The following is a 14,963-nucleotide window of genomic DNA, read 5'->3' on the forward strand; positions in this document are numbered from 1 at the left end:
ACACACAATCCAGAAAATTAATTCAAAATGAGGAAGTACTTCTTTGGAAGTTTAAATTCTGTTATATATGTATGTAAAGATGTGTTTATTATTTATTTATTTATTTATAACCAGACATTGCTGTCATGTAGAAGGATAGAAACTGTTACCATTTTCAGTTCAGCATGAATCAAATCCTGGGCAGCAGTTGATAGAAGTGTATCCACTCCTCCCCTCTTCTTCCACATCATCAATCTTTGGGTAGGAGGTGCAAGTTCCAAAACCATGAGGGTGTCCGCAAAGGAAGTAAGCTGTTTATGTATAACTTTGCTACTGAGCTCCTTGACAGGATCTATGAGCAATCTCCTCTTTTTACCTTTCCTTTTCTCAGCAATGTCTAAATATAAGAAATAGGCACAAATGTGATTGGTTATACAGCTTTCTAAAATCATATTGTAGACACTAAATACTTAAGAAATTTCTAAGCCAGGCACGGTGGCTCATGCCTGTAATCCTGGCACTTCAAGAGGCTGAGGTGGGCAGATTGCTTGGGCCCAGGAGTTCAAGACCAGCCTGGGCAACATGGCTAAACCCTGTCTCTACAGAAAATACAAAAATTAGCCACACATGGTAGCATGCACCTGTAAACCCAGCTACTCAGGAGGCTGAGATGGGTGGATCCCTTGAGCCTGAGTGACAGAGGCTGAGGTGAACTGAGACCACACCACTACACTCCAGACTGGGCAACAGAGCAAGACCCTATCTCCAAAAAAGAAAAGAAATTTCTACCACTGTACAACATACAGTGTTGCATTGGAAAGAAAATCCCTTCTCCCCTCTGAAAATTATGCTGAGCAACCAATAGCTGATACATTTTGTAAGGTGTTGCTTGGAAGTGCTTAGAAAGGGATCTACCTGTTAAGTGAGCAACTGAAGAAATGTGGGGAAGAGGGAATTCAACCTATCTGGAGGTTCCTTAAAATGCTTACGTAATAGGATAACTTTCTACAATGCTAATTTGTATTTGTCCAGTGTATTTTTCCCTCTCCCACTGAAATTCATAGACATTCCAAGCAGGTTCCATAGGATTTCACTCCATCAGGGAATTTTAGCAGGCAGAAAGCAGAAGTTAAGCTTTTCTTTAGTAAAGCTCTAAAAGGGGAGAGAGGGTTAGATTTCTCAGAATGGATAAAGATCCAAGATCAATGGAGCCAAAAGGTACAGGAACCTGCTTGCTGGTTGATGTGCCTCAGTAAAATCCCAGGAACGAGGCAAGATACCGGACAGGTTGGCTATGTGATGATCCCCAAGGCTATGTAAGCTGGAGCACTGGGAACTACAAATTGGTATGGCTGATAACCAGAGGTTCCCTTCCACCTTCCACCTTCTATACCCCTCCCCCAAACTCTGGAACTACATGATGGAAAGAAGACAGGGAAGCTACACAGACTGAATTTCCTGCCAGCCTAGTGAGATAGAGGCTTAGTGGTAAACTCAGTTAAAAAAAAAAATGCTTTACTGTTTGCATGCCTGAGTTTATAAACTGAAATTCACATCAATTATACTACCTACAAACTAGGATCTTCTAAATGACCTAGTTATATTAGTTATATTAGACTAGTAGTTATATTAGACTCATACTTACTACTTATCCCTAAAACATGATGTTTGAAGTTAAATGCTAGAAGGCATTGTGCCTCTCTTCTGACCCTTTTATTCTGCCTTATATTATATTCACTTGCATGATTATTTATCTTCCCAACTGGATTGTTTTCTAAGCTTCTTAAAAGCAAAAAGTGTGTGTCTTCTTTATTCCCATGCCCACCACAGAGTAATGGCTCAATACATTCCTAAATTGAACTTAGTTTAAAATTTTTCAGTTTCCCAAACTGGATACATGGTTTGAACAGGACTGAATATAATGCAAGTGATACAGAGATACAGGACAAATGAGCCCCAGAGTGGAGCTTAGCCCATCTGGGTTCTTGGCTTTGTCCAGGAAAAGAATTCAAGGGCAAGTCAGAGGTAGAAGAAAACAGCTTTACTGAATAGGCAGTGTTAAAGCTCTGGTGGTGTTACACCTCTAGCACCGTGACTGCTGCTACAGAGCACGGCTACCCAGTAGGCCCAGACTAGCAGCTCAGGGCAGTTTTGCAGTGATATTTATACCCACTTCTAATTGCATGCAGATTAAGGGGGCCGGTTTATGCGGGGAAGGAGTAGTAATCACTGGGTCATCGCCATGGAAAAGGGTGAATTCCCGGTGTTGCCATGGCAGCAGTAAATTGACATGGCACACTGGTGGGTGGGTCTGATTGAAAGCTCCCCCCACCCACCTTGTAACTAGTCATCATCTGGTCCGGCGTCCAACCCCCAATTCTAGAGTTGAGTCCCACTTCCTACCTCAAAAGGATCATCTAAAATTTCCTTCACGGTCTTCTCCTCTATTGTATTACAAGTGCTAGTACTAGATTGACTACGTCCTATAATATTTCAGTGATTATTCAAACATCTCAAAGTATATAAGTTAACAGTGTATTAAAAATTAAAACAAAATGATAAATGCCTCTGACCTGAAATATCAATTGGATCAAGGGTAAATCCTTCCTCTTCAGTTGATAATAATGTTGTTTCATTCATTTTTTCATTTTCAGGTACACATATACACTCTGGGTTATCTGGTTCAAATAATCAACATCCACATAAAAGAAATTGTGAAGAAAAACAGTTAGGATGCAGGCTAGAGGACTGTGTGAGAATTAAAGAGAAAGATAAACTAACTGAAGATTTATATTACTAACTGGAACATCTGAATTCTTAGAATCATTTATTTAATAGAGTTGAAGAAGCTTACAGATTATATGGTCTGGGACCCATAGTATTCAAGTGAGTCAAATATCATCATCCCCTTTTGCACATGAGACATCTAAGGGTGGGTTAAAGTCACGCAGATGTAAAATCAGTGGTGGCAACCACAGTAAATGACTGATAAAAATTTGACTATATGTCTGCTAAAAAAAATTGTATTCTGTTAAATACTTATCAGTTGACCCATAAAAAACCATAAGTAAAATTTTATTACTAAGCTTTTTGTATTTTCCGTTTCTACTATTGTTTTTAGAAAGCAAATATAACATCAAAAATTGTGGCTAATCAAAAATGGGGCTAATTGTACTTTTAATTCTTAAGAAAAATCGGACTAAAATACCTCAAATCATCTGAGGTACTGCCATATGAATTTCAAGTAGGGAAAATATGCTCAATTTATAATTTCTCTCAAATTGTATGTAGATTATCAAACGATACTAGTTAATAAATTTTCTTACTATGTACCATGTACTATTTTAATAATTCAAAAACACAATATTTTGGCAGAGCACTCTCATGCTAAACCCAATCCTGGCTAAATACCCTTCAATGTACCTTTCTCAGAATCCAATTTCCTATTTTATATTGTCTACAGTCAGATTAACAGAGTCTGAAGGACATTGTTCTTTGTCTCTCACTATACTATATTGCTACTTAAATTCAGAAGTTCTGAGGCTTAATTTAAACATTAGTACCCATTACTTTCTCATAAAGGAAAATTTCAACCTACCTGCTAAACTACTGGGAGGCTCAGGAGGCAGGGAAATTTCTCTGTTCAAATGTATGTCTTCTAACAGGATATTCTGATCATCTTGCAATAGATTGTCTTGAAAAACACAATGAATACTTTTTTCATACAGATGGGAATCTGTCATTTGTTCACTAAACATTTATTAATGTTACTTTATGCATTTCATTGTAAAGGAATAACTAGATTTTTAAAGTAAACTAGAGAATTTTAAAAAAGATTTGATAGGAACAGTCAATAAACAATCTTTAAAACATGTGCATTTTGGCTGGGCGCAGTGGCTCGCTCCTGTAATCCCAGCCCTTTGGGAGGCTGAGGCGGGTGGATCACCTGAGGTCAGGAGTTCGAGACCAGCCTGACCAACATGGTGAAACCCCATCTCTACTAAAAATAGAAAAAAAAGTTAGCTAGGCGTTGTGGTAGGCACCTGTAATCCCAGCTATTCAGGAGGCTGAGGCAGGAGAATCACTTGAACCCACATGGCGGAGGTTGCAGTGAGCCGAGATGGTGCCATTGCACTCCAGCCTGGGTGACACAGCAAGGCTCCATCTCAATAATAATAAGAAGAAGAATAAATAAAACATGTGCATTTCGACTTCTCAGTTTTTGTCTATCCGATTTCTATGACTATTTTATAAGGTGAAATAGTCTATATTAAGAGTAAAACAAATAAAACTGATAAAATAAAGAAGGCAATAAATTGGTAGAGGCCTTGAGGATAGGTAGAAGTATTTGATACAGTAAGTCATGGGGACCCAAGGCACTTAAGCAGATAAATATAAATATAAAATAATAATATAAAATTCTAGAAAAATACCTTAGCTGCCCCACAATGTATGTTAAAGAAAACAATGTTTTCCAGTACATAGTCTAGTATATTTTATAAGGAATATACTAACCTCACTCTCTTCCCTCCAAGAATTAGGAATTTATAAAAATAAAAACAAGCAGTAGTTCATAACCTCTATAGAAAATATATTTAAACAGATGGCTATTTACTTAGGCCTAGCCTAAATGTTTAAACATGCCATAGACTTTGAAAACTTGTATGAAAAATGTATTGACCTATGTAACACAAAAACATATTTGAAATTTTACATTGATATAATAAATCTAATACATTGTAGTAATTTGATTAAAATGAATGTTTTATTTCTACATGACCAGATAGCATACCAATCATTTCTCCTGCAGCTCCTTCATCTCCAAACCCATCTCCACTGTCATAGAACAGAGATCTTTCTCCAGTGAGGCTTCCAGAACTATGCTCAATTAAAGGACCACTGGAATTCAGTAATATGTTGTCATCAAAGAAGCTATGTCTTCTGAGAATTTCAGATTCCTCCCCTAAATAAATATATATCATTAATACTAATTCATAGAAACACAGAATTTTACAGTTAGAAGGAAATTCAGATATCATCTAGCATAATCCTATCATCCAACACCTCATTTTACAGATGAAGAGAATAGCTGAAAGACTTACTTGAATTATTCAACTAAAGTCACTCAGTTAATCAGTAGAGACTGGATTTTTAGTCTAATGACCTTTCAAATACAATGGAAAAAAAATGCCAAAATATTACATAGAGTTTATAGTTGTGATATAATTTAATAACTTCCTAAGGTAAAAGTACTATGGAAAATAATTTCTTTTATTTTAGGTAAGTAAGTTCTGCTTGACCAAGTATATTTCATAGTATTTCAAGGACAATTGCTTGTATTGTTCATGCATAGTGGAGGTTTGGAAAATAAGGAACATGTCAGTCATCTTAGGAAATGGAAACATAGGTAAAATATTAAAGAATGGGCTTACAACATTCATTCAATAGAAATTGAATATGCTGGGGGTAGTAATACAGGCCTGCAAAAAAAAAAACCCCATCAGCTAACAATAACTGAGTGTTTATAGTATGTATTATATTATGTAATAGAAGATACTATTATAATTCTCATTGCACAGATGAGGTAACACAGGGACAGAAAGGTTTTGTAACTTGCACACAGTCACAATATAATAAACAACAGAGTCAGGATCTGAATCCAGCTCTGATTCCAAAGCCTACATCCTGACAATCACAACACTACATTGATAGTTCCAGGGGACCAGAAGTCAGCTCTTGACCAGAAATCAGTTATTTCCCTCTCTTGGATTTGAATCTCTAGGTCCAGGAGTCTGAAATCCCAGAGGTCCAAGGTTAGTCTTCTCCTCCCTCTAACAACCCATGTTAGTGTTAGACAGTAAAGAAAATCATGAAGTATTACCCATACTGAAAATTCTTCTGTAGACTTAAATCTTCTAGAATGGAAGAGCGGAAAAAAACAACTATCATGACAATGGATTAAAGAATTGCTCAGAAAAAAAAAGACTAAATTACTTTTTAAAAAACTAAGAATATATTCACATCATCCAGGTACAGCTTGATAGCTCCCAAAGGAAAAGCCAGCATTGGTCAGAGAATAAGACTTATGAAGACACTATATTCTCAGCATTGAACATCACAAGAATCTCAGATTACACAAAATACATAAAAGAAATAATCATTGCTTTTGATCTTATATTACAATCTAGAATAAGATGGATTAATTTTAAATATTTCTTAGAGGACATTAGGTTTGAAGCAGTTTTTAAAGAAGAGAAAAATCACATATTGGTGAAGATTAAAGGAAGGAATAAGGGAAATAACCATATGATGTTGTCAGTTATATCCCAACTTTACAAATGGGGCAGTAAGGCTGAGAGAGGTTAGGCAATTTGCCCAATATCACACAGAAAATCAATAGAGAAAGTTCAGATTCAAACCAAAATCTCTCCATTTACTAAGAACATGTTCTTCCCACCTTTTAAAATTGTAAAGGAAGATACAGAAATGTGAACAACTAAATTGTACTGGTTGGGTGGCAAGACGCTAGACTTGCTAGACTAGAGCAAAAAGTCCACATTAACAGGAAAACAAATAAAGTTGATGAAATAAAGAAGGTGATAAATTGGCAGAGGCCTTGAGTATAGATAGAGGTATATCATACAGTAAGTCACAGGGACCCAAGGCACTTAAGCAGAGGAATGTGATATATCGAAAATGGAATTTAAAGACAATTGCTCTTACAAAGGCATAAAAAATGTGGGAAGAGACTGGAGGAAGATTTGTAGAAGGTATTGCAATACTCCAGGTATTTGGTACTGGTGAACTATATCAGTGGCTAAGGAAATAGAAAAAAGATCTGAGATATTTCAGAATTAACGAACAAACAAACAACTCAGCACTAGTATGAAGCTGACAAAAAGTATAGTTAAAAGTGATCCTGGCCGGGCATGGTGGGTCATGCCTGCAATCTCAGCACTTTGGGAGGCCGAGGAGGGTGGATCACCTAAGGCCAGGAGTTCAAAACCAGCCTGACCAACATGGTAAAACACTGTCTCTACTAAAAATACAAAAATTAGCCGAGTGTGGTGGTGCATGCCTGTAGTCCCAGCTACTCCAGAGGCTGAGGCAGGAGAATCGCTTGAGCCTGGGAGGTGGAGGTTGCAGTGAGCCAAGATAGTGCCACTGCACTCCAGCCTGGGTGACAGAGTGAGACTCCATTAAAAAAAAAATTAATTAATTAAAAAAGTCATCCTAAAGTTTCAGGCCCAAATAAGAATAGTAGGGGAATTTGTAAAGAGTGTCTTGGGAGTAGGGAATATGATTACTTCTTTGCCAGTGTGTTCCAATTCTGGGTCTGGGATTATACCCAGTAAGAGATCAGTGCTACTTAAAGTATAATCTGGGGACAGGTATTGGTCCACAAGAAATAAAATACAGAAATAAAAGTACATGTTCAGAAAGTTTTACAGAAATTTGACAGAGCAATTTTATATATATTGACTCTAATAACAAAACTTGAGGCTTGTATTTTGATTTTTAATTTTTTAATTTTTCTAATAATTCATTTTACTGTATTTTACAAAGTAAAATATAAAACAGATTGAAAATTGACAAAAATTAGAAAACTGGTCCTTCACCACAGGCTGAGAAACACAGCTGCAGATATAGGAAGAGTTATGGAAGCAGAGTGAGGATGAGAAGCTGAGGTTGGAGATGTCACTCAAGCATTACTTTCTTGACTCCTCTCCCCGACCAAGATAGACACAGGCTATCTTTCTATGCTCATTGTTTTGGGCACTATAGGAAATTCAAATGTGAACGTTACACAGATTCTATCCTCATGGAGTTTGTAGACCAAGACAAGACGTGTATAAATATCATAAGACAGGGAGTAGTAGATGCCAGAAAAAAAGAGCAAATACTCTATAGTTAAATTACACCATATTGCTTCCATTTTAAAATACACTAGCCAGGCACAGTGGCTCATGCCTGTAAACCCAACACTTTGGGAGGCTGAGGCAGGAGGATTGCTTGAGCCTAGAAGTTCAAGACCAGCCTGGGCAACATAGGAAGACCCTGTCTTTACAAAAAAGTTTTAAAAAATTAGCTGAGTGTGGTGGTATGCACTTGCAGTCCCAGCTACTCAGGAGGCTGAGGCGGGAAGATAGTGAGCCCAGGTCAAGGCTGCAGTACGCCATGATCATGCATTCCAACCTGGCCAACGAGAACAAAACCCTGTGTCAAAAAAAAAAAAATCAAAAGTAAAGTACAATCGCCTTGCCCAAACAGAGTTTAACATCTTAAAAATCAGTTTATGTTTCACAATCAATATATACGTTTAGTGTGGTAGCGCTTCCTCTTCCTCACCCCCAGGCTGATTTAAAAGGCATTATTTTACAATTGATATTATCATATACCAGAAGAAATATATTTTGAAGGCATTTCATGCAGCATACATATAAAATCTTGTATGTATGTTGACCATCACAACTGTTTATTTACATGTCTCTCTCACACCCAGTATCTCCTTGAGGGAAGAAACTGCTTCTTTAAATTTTGGTACTGCCCTGTCTATTGATAGCACCTGATATCAGTAGGTATTCAGTAAATGGTTATACACTGAGAATAGAAGTATATCCTAAGACTGAGTCTTGGCATTGACATCTATACTAGGAAAAGGCAAGGAAAGATGTATTGGGAATTACATTTATGCATCAAAAGATTCATTCTATAGCTACGTCTACTGGCATTGTTTCAATACACAAATACAAATATAATTGATTATAATTTGTAATTTTGAGTTCTCAAATATTCTCACCAAAGCTCTCAGCTTGTAAAAGTAGATCCTTGTCAAAATTTTCTCTAAGAGTGATTTCTTCTGGTCTGCTTTGGTTCTGAGTAAAGTGTTCTGAAACATCAATAGCACTATGGAGAAATAAAAGGTTGAGAAAAACGTGAGAACAGAAAACAATGATACTGTAAAAATATCATTGATATAGTGAAGAAACTAGAACAATTTTCATTTTCTTAATAGTATTATTCATAAACACTAGTTTATTATATATACATGTATATAAATAATCTCTAGGCTCCCAAATCCAATGGTCAATTTTCAGTCCCTTATCTTACTTGCACAAACAGCATTTGACTTAGATGTTGACTTTTGCTATGGCCTAAATGTTTGTGTCTTCCTCACCTCAAATGCATATATTGAAATCTAATCTCCAATGCAATGATATTAGGAGGTGGGAGCTTTGGCAGGTAATTAGGTCATGAGGGCAGATTCCCATGAATAAGATTAGTGCCTTTATAAAAGAGGCCCCAGAAAGCTGCCTCAATCTTTCTACCATGTGAGAATATGGTGAGAAGGTTGCCATCTATGAATCAGGAAGTAGGCCATCACCAGACGATGAATCTGCTGGCAAGTTTATCTGGGATTTCTCAGCCTCCAGAATGATGATAACTAAATTTCTATTGTTAATAAGACACCAGTTTATGGTATTTTGTTATAGCAGCCCAAAGAGACTAAGACAACTCCCTTCGTCATGGAATACATTCTTCTTTTGGCCTCTGAGATATCACTATTTCTCAATTTTCTTCCTACCTGCTCCTTTTCTGTTCCTAATATCCCAGACTAACTACCGGGAATGACCAAATACTCAGTCCTCAGATCCCTCTCTCTCTTTTTTTTAAAGGTATACTCACTACCTTGGGGATCTCTTAGAGTCCATGGTTGAAGTTCCATCTATACACTCACAACTTGCAAATTTATACATCCACATCAGACCTCTCTCCTGAATTTCAGACCCAGAGAGTCAACTACTTACCTACTCCCTTCGATATTGTCTTAGTCCATTCAGGCCACTATAATAAAATAACTTAGACTGGGTAACTTATAAACAACAGAAATTTATTGCTCACAGTCCTGGAGGATGGGAAGTCCAAGATCAAGGTGCCAGCAGATTTGGTGTCTGGTGAGGGCCTGTTCCTCATAGACAGTGTCTTTTTGCTGTGACCTCACACAGTGGAAGGGACAAGAAAACTCCTGCAGGTCTCTTTTATAAGGGAACTAATCTCACTTATGATGGTGGAGCCCTTATGATCTAATCACTTCTCTTATGACTTAATCACCTCTCTGATGACCTAATCACTTCCAATTCTTTGGTTGTTGCTGTCCTAAAAGGTCATTGTGGTTTCAGAGCCCCACCTCTTAATACCATCACCTTGAAGGTTAGGTTTCAATATATGAATTTTAGAGGAACATACGCATTTAGACCACAACAGATGTGTAACAGTCATCCCAAAACTTATATACAAAACCTAGTTTACTTCCTTCTCTCTTCCCCCTTTAAATCTGATTATCCTAATCTTATTAAGTGTTAACTCTGTTCTCATGCCAAACATCATATAGCATCCTTCATTTTCTCTTAAAGCCATATGCAATTCATCAGCAAATTCTCCTGGCTTTGCCTTCCAGATATATCTGTAAGTTGACTGCTACCACCTGAGTGAGATGAAAACTGAGAACTGATCATAGACACTATATTCTCTTATCTGGACTTCTTACTACAATAACTTTCTCATGGGCTCTTTGATTCCTCCCTTTCCTCTTAGAGTAAGTAGCCAGAGAGATGATGTTGAAATCAAGTCAGATCCCATCACTCGTCTATTCAAAACCTTCCCGTGCTCCCTAAGTAAAATAAAAGTCCCACTGTAGTGTATCACACCCTATATCATCTGTGTCTCCTGCTACCTCTCTGACTTCATCTCCTACCACTCAGCCCCTCATTTACTCCACTAGAGTCTCACTTGCCTCCTTGCTGGTCCTTGAAAATGTCCAGTGTGTTCTGCTTTAGGGCCTTTCTACTTGCTCTTCCTAGAATATTCTTCCCCCACATTACTGATTTGTTCCTTTACCTCCTTCAGATTTCTGTTCTTACCTTTTCAGAAAAGTCTTTCCTGTCTTACTGTTTATTTATTTCATTTTCTATTTCTCTTCACAATGGTGATCATCTCCTGGCATACATTTATTTGTTTGTTTATTATCCATCCCAACTAAAATTTAAGATCCATGAGGCCAGCAGCTATGTTTAATTCACTGCTATCTCCTCAGTGCTTAGAACAGTTTCCAGCATATGGAAGGCACCCAGTGAATATTTACTGAATGAATAGATGAATATACTGTCAATATTGCAAACTATATTCAATATAATGACACACTTTTGTTGTACTTTGGGATTTTATACCAAATATAAGTCTTTATCAATCACATCTGTACTTGTTCAGTTGTTAACTACATTCCATTTGCCTCAATGAAATTTGAATATAAAAACAAAATATCAAGAAAATTAAATTGAAAATCGAAAGAAAATAAATAAAATATTTTACTTCATATTTTGGGTGTCAAAATCATGAAATTCTTCTGGCAATGTGATAGCATTGTAAGATGCTTCAAAATTCTCTTTTGGAAGGTCAACCAGTCCTGAAAAGAATAAAAAATCACACTCAATAAGCAGCAATGCTATATAAAAGAAAGAACTCCCAACTAACTCCATATTCTTTTACTGGACTACTGCATATTCTAACTAGTTTTCCTCCATCTACTCCTACCCTTCTGTAGTCCATTATTTATAAAGCAGACAGAGTAATATTTCAAAAAACTAATCAGATTAGATGTCTCTAAAACTTATAATGACTTAGTGACTTCTCCAGTGCATTTAATAAAATCAAAATTTCGAATTGGAGCCTCTGTAGCTCTACAAACCTATCACGGATCATCTAATGACATTCACCATACTGACCATACTAGCCTTTTTGTTCCCTGAAAAAGTCAAGCATTTTTCCACCTCAAGACCTTTGCTCTTGCAGTTTCCTCTGCCTAGAATGCTATTCCCTCAGGGACTTTTTACTTGGCTGGGTAGTTCTCATTTTTTAAGTCTGAGCTTGAATTCTATCCTCTCAGAAAGGCTTTTCCCAATTATTTTAACTAAAGCGAACTTCTCTGTTATTTTCTGTTGTAGCACTCTGTTTATTTTCCTTTATAGCACAATTACAATTGACAATTACTATTATAAGTTTTTAAAATACTTTAATTATTTTATTTCCTCACCTGACTGAAAAGGATCTTACTTATCTTGTTTGTTTGTCTTTGTATTCCAGAGCCTACCATAGTGGTTGGTACAAAGTATGAAATCAATAAATATTTGTGGAATATGTAAAAACAAAAATGAACAAATGAACCATACTTGATATGAATATAAATCCACCTAGAGATTATACGAATATTTTAAATGAAGAAGATTAAAAAAAATCTGTCAATCCTGATTCAACAAATGTTGATTGAGGGAATGGTATGTGCAAGGCACTGAGACAGATACTATAAGAGATTCAGAAAATAGTTACAACAAAGACCTTGCCTTTAAGAAGCTTGAATACTAGTGACAGAAGCAAGATCCATACCTAAATAGCCATAACACAAGGTGGAAAATAAAAAATGTCTTCAAAGTGAAACAGATGCTATATAAATTTTGAAGGCATTATAATGACATATGTAAATCTCTGGCACTTTGGAATGCTTAGGAATTTTTGATATGTCATAAGTAGCATGCTGCTTGGAGTCGAGAATTCTGAAAACAATTACAATTACTGATATCTCTGTTTTGTCAATCATACTATTTCTAATTTCTCTCATAAAGGCAAAAACAGGCATGACAAACTAACTGACCCATTAAAAACAGAATATCAGAGTTTCTTATGCAAGTGTAGTGGCTTTAAGTATATGTCTTACATAAATATGCAGGAACATTACAAGTTTTGGAAAGCATAACCTTTTCCTGCAGGCATACAAAAAGAGCAAGGAAATGAATACAATTTATCCTCAACCATGGAAACTTAGATTCATTCAAAACTAAGTTTACATTCACCATACTCCCCTGAAGTATATTAAAAGAGCCCACCCCCAATTAAAATGCAAAAGGGAACCAAGAAGAGTGAGACAAATCAATATTACATGTATACCTGGGCGAAATGTCATCTTCATTTTAAGAAATGCTTCACTGCAATCTGCCAAAAGATATTTTGCCTTCCTGTTATAGATTCGAACAACTCCCAAAAGAAGGTGTCCTGAAGTTCGAAGTGCTATTTTCACCTTTCAATAATTTTTGAAGTATTAGAAGAGTAAAAATTAGGTTCATAAATCCTATTCTTTGAAAGTTACATCGTAAGATTTGGTTCTCTTAAAAAAGCAGATATTTTGTATTCTTATTTAAAGTAAATCACTTTTTACCTCACCTTGCAAAATAATTTTTTTATTCTTATTTAAGGGAATTAATCTAATATGGTATTTAAGTAAAGTATACTATTATTGGTATTATGAGAGGAATATAAACTCTATAGTCAGAATTGGGTTCAGGTCTTTGTTCAGTTGCTGAGGCTGTCACTTAACCTTCCTGAACTTCAGTTTAATAAAAATGGCTACAATTTTTTTTTATTATTGTTATTATTTTGGAGATGGAGTCTCGCTCTGTTACCCAGGCTGCAGTGCAGTGGCGCGATCTTGGCTCACTGCAACCTCTGCCTCCTGGGTTCAAGCAATTATCCTGCCTCAGCCTCCCTACAATTTATTACATACTTATTTTATGCCAGGCATTGTCCTAAGAGCTTTTCATACATTAGCTTATTTAATTTTGACAACAACCTCTATTTACAGAAGAAAAAACTGAGACTCAGATATTTTAAGTAGGATGCCCAAAGTAATATAATTATTAAGTGATAGATAAAGCAATAATTAAATATAAATTTGACCAACTCAAGACATGCTAACCACAGTTCACAGAAGCTAAAAGAAGCCAACTTCATAGGGTTGTTGTAAAGATTAAATAGATTTATAGGCATAAAGTCTAGCCCAGTGCCTAACACACCATAGACTTTCAATTTGTCCTTCTCTAAAGCTGAAAAATACTTAACTTATAACAATATTAAATACTGTAATGCAAATTTTAATCACTGTTTTAGTGTTTTATAATGAACATAGTACTTTACTGTTTATGACATATTTTCACATATTTTTGGATTTATAACCAGTCCTCTTTCTTTCTACCCTCCCCATTTGTTCATTATTTTCTAAGAGATGCTTATTAAGTACCTACTATGTTTACTGTATTTTGTTAGTGAATAAGAAAGGAATATGAATATGAATAAAATATGGCCTTCATCCCTTAGGGTCCAATCTATCTGTGATAGATATATGAAAAAGTTAATTACCAACAGAAACCAATATGTTTGTTATAACACTAAATGCTACAGGAATTAAAGGAAAGACCATTTGACAAGTAAAACTTCCTTCAAAATGTATTTCATTATATAAGTGTATCTTAATGCCTTTCTTCCTCCAAAGTCATGGTAAATACAAGCTATCATTTTAATCAGTAACATACCTTGGGTGAAAGAATTTTTTCAATGGTTATCTCTAGATTACATTCAAATACATGGGCCTTTGTGAGTTTCTTCTCCCAGTGAGCTGCAAGCCATATTTTGGCCAATGGCCCTCGTTTACTCATAAGCACATGTGTGTAGAACATGTTGCCTGTATTCCTTACTTGTATTTAACAAACTAGAGAGAACACGAAAAGATATTTAAAATTTTATTACAAAAACTTTTTATTGCTATTTTATAAGAAAAATATTCATTAATTCTACAAAATAACATTCAGATTGTGTTCTAATCCAATTATTCAATACAAGTTATTCTCTTGTAAATAAGAGAAACTTATTTAGAATGTAAAATTATAACCTAATGACAAAGCTGTAGTAAATTGTGAACTACACCTCTACATCTGGCTTAAATGCATCCTGATTAATGATTTCTTCTTACACTTCAGTTATTTTATCCAAAAAAGGATTTGAGCTCTCTTCTTACTAACATGGTCAAATAAATAAAGGAGGAAGGCTGAAAATATAAGATATGGAAATAGGAAAGAAACAAGAGTAGGAAAAGGCAGACA

At 35.7% G+C, this 14,963-nt stretch overlaps 1 protein-coding gene across 2 annotated transcripts in view; it reads right to left on the bottom strand.

Annotated features, from left to right (window-relative positions):
- RAD21L1 (RAD21 cohesin complex component like 1) overlaps nucleotides 1–14,657 on the bottom strand; it is a 25,643-nt gene extending 10,986 nt beyond the window's left edge. Inside the window, exons 1-8 of one of the 2 annotated variants that reach the window (XM_015457869.4) lie at nucleotides 14,397–14,657; nucleotides 12,979–13,108; nucleotides 11,350–11,443; nucleotides 8,780–8,886; nucleotides 4,772–4,942; nucleotides 3,578–3,673; nucleotides 2,553–2,666; nucleotides 150–376 (exon numbers count right to left, since the gene is read on the bottom strand). In XM_015457869.4, coding sequence (XP_015313355.3) covers nucleotides 150–376; nucleotides 2,553–2,666; nucleotides 3,578–3,673; nucleotides 4,772–4,942; nucleotides 8,780–8,886; nucleotides 11,350–11,443; nucleotides 12,979–13,108; nucleotides 14,397–14,540 — 1,083 coding nt within the window. In that variant the 5' untranslated portion in view covers nucleotides 14,541–14,657. Of the gene's footprint in view, nucleotides 1–149; nucleotides 377–2,552; nucleotides 2,688–3,577; nucleotides 3,674–4,771; nucleotides 4,943–8,779; nucleotides 8,887–11,349; nucleotides 11,444–12,978; nucleotides 13,109–14,396 lie in introns of those variants that run through there. The other variant, XM_074004958.1, reaches the window with a different exon arrangement.
- Between the last annotated feature and the right edge of the window lie 306 nt (nucleotides 14,658–14,963).

The sequence above is a fragment of the Macaca fascicularis genome, chromosome 10, assembly GCF_037993035.2.
Source record: "Macaca fascicularis isolate 582-1 chromosome 10, T2T-MFA8v1.1".
Taxonomy (NCBI): domain Eukaryota; kingdom Metazoa; phylum Chordata; class Mammalia; order Primates; family Cercopithecidae; genus Macaca; species Macaca fascicularis.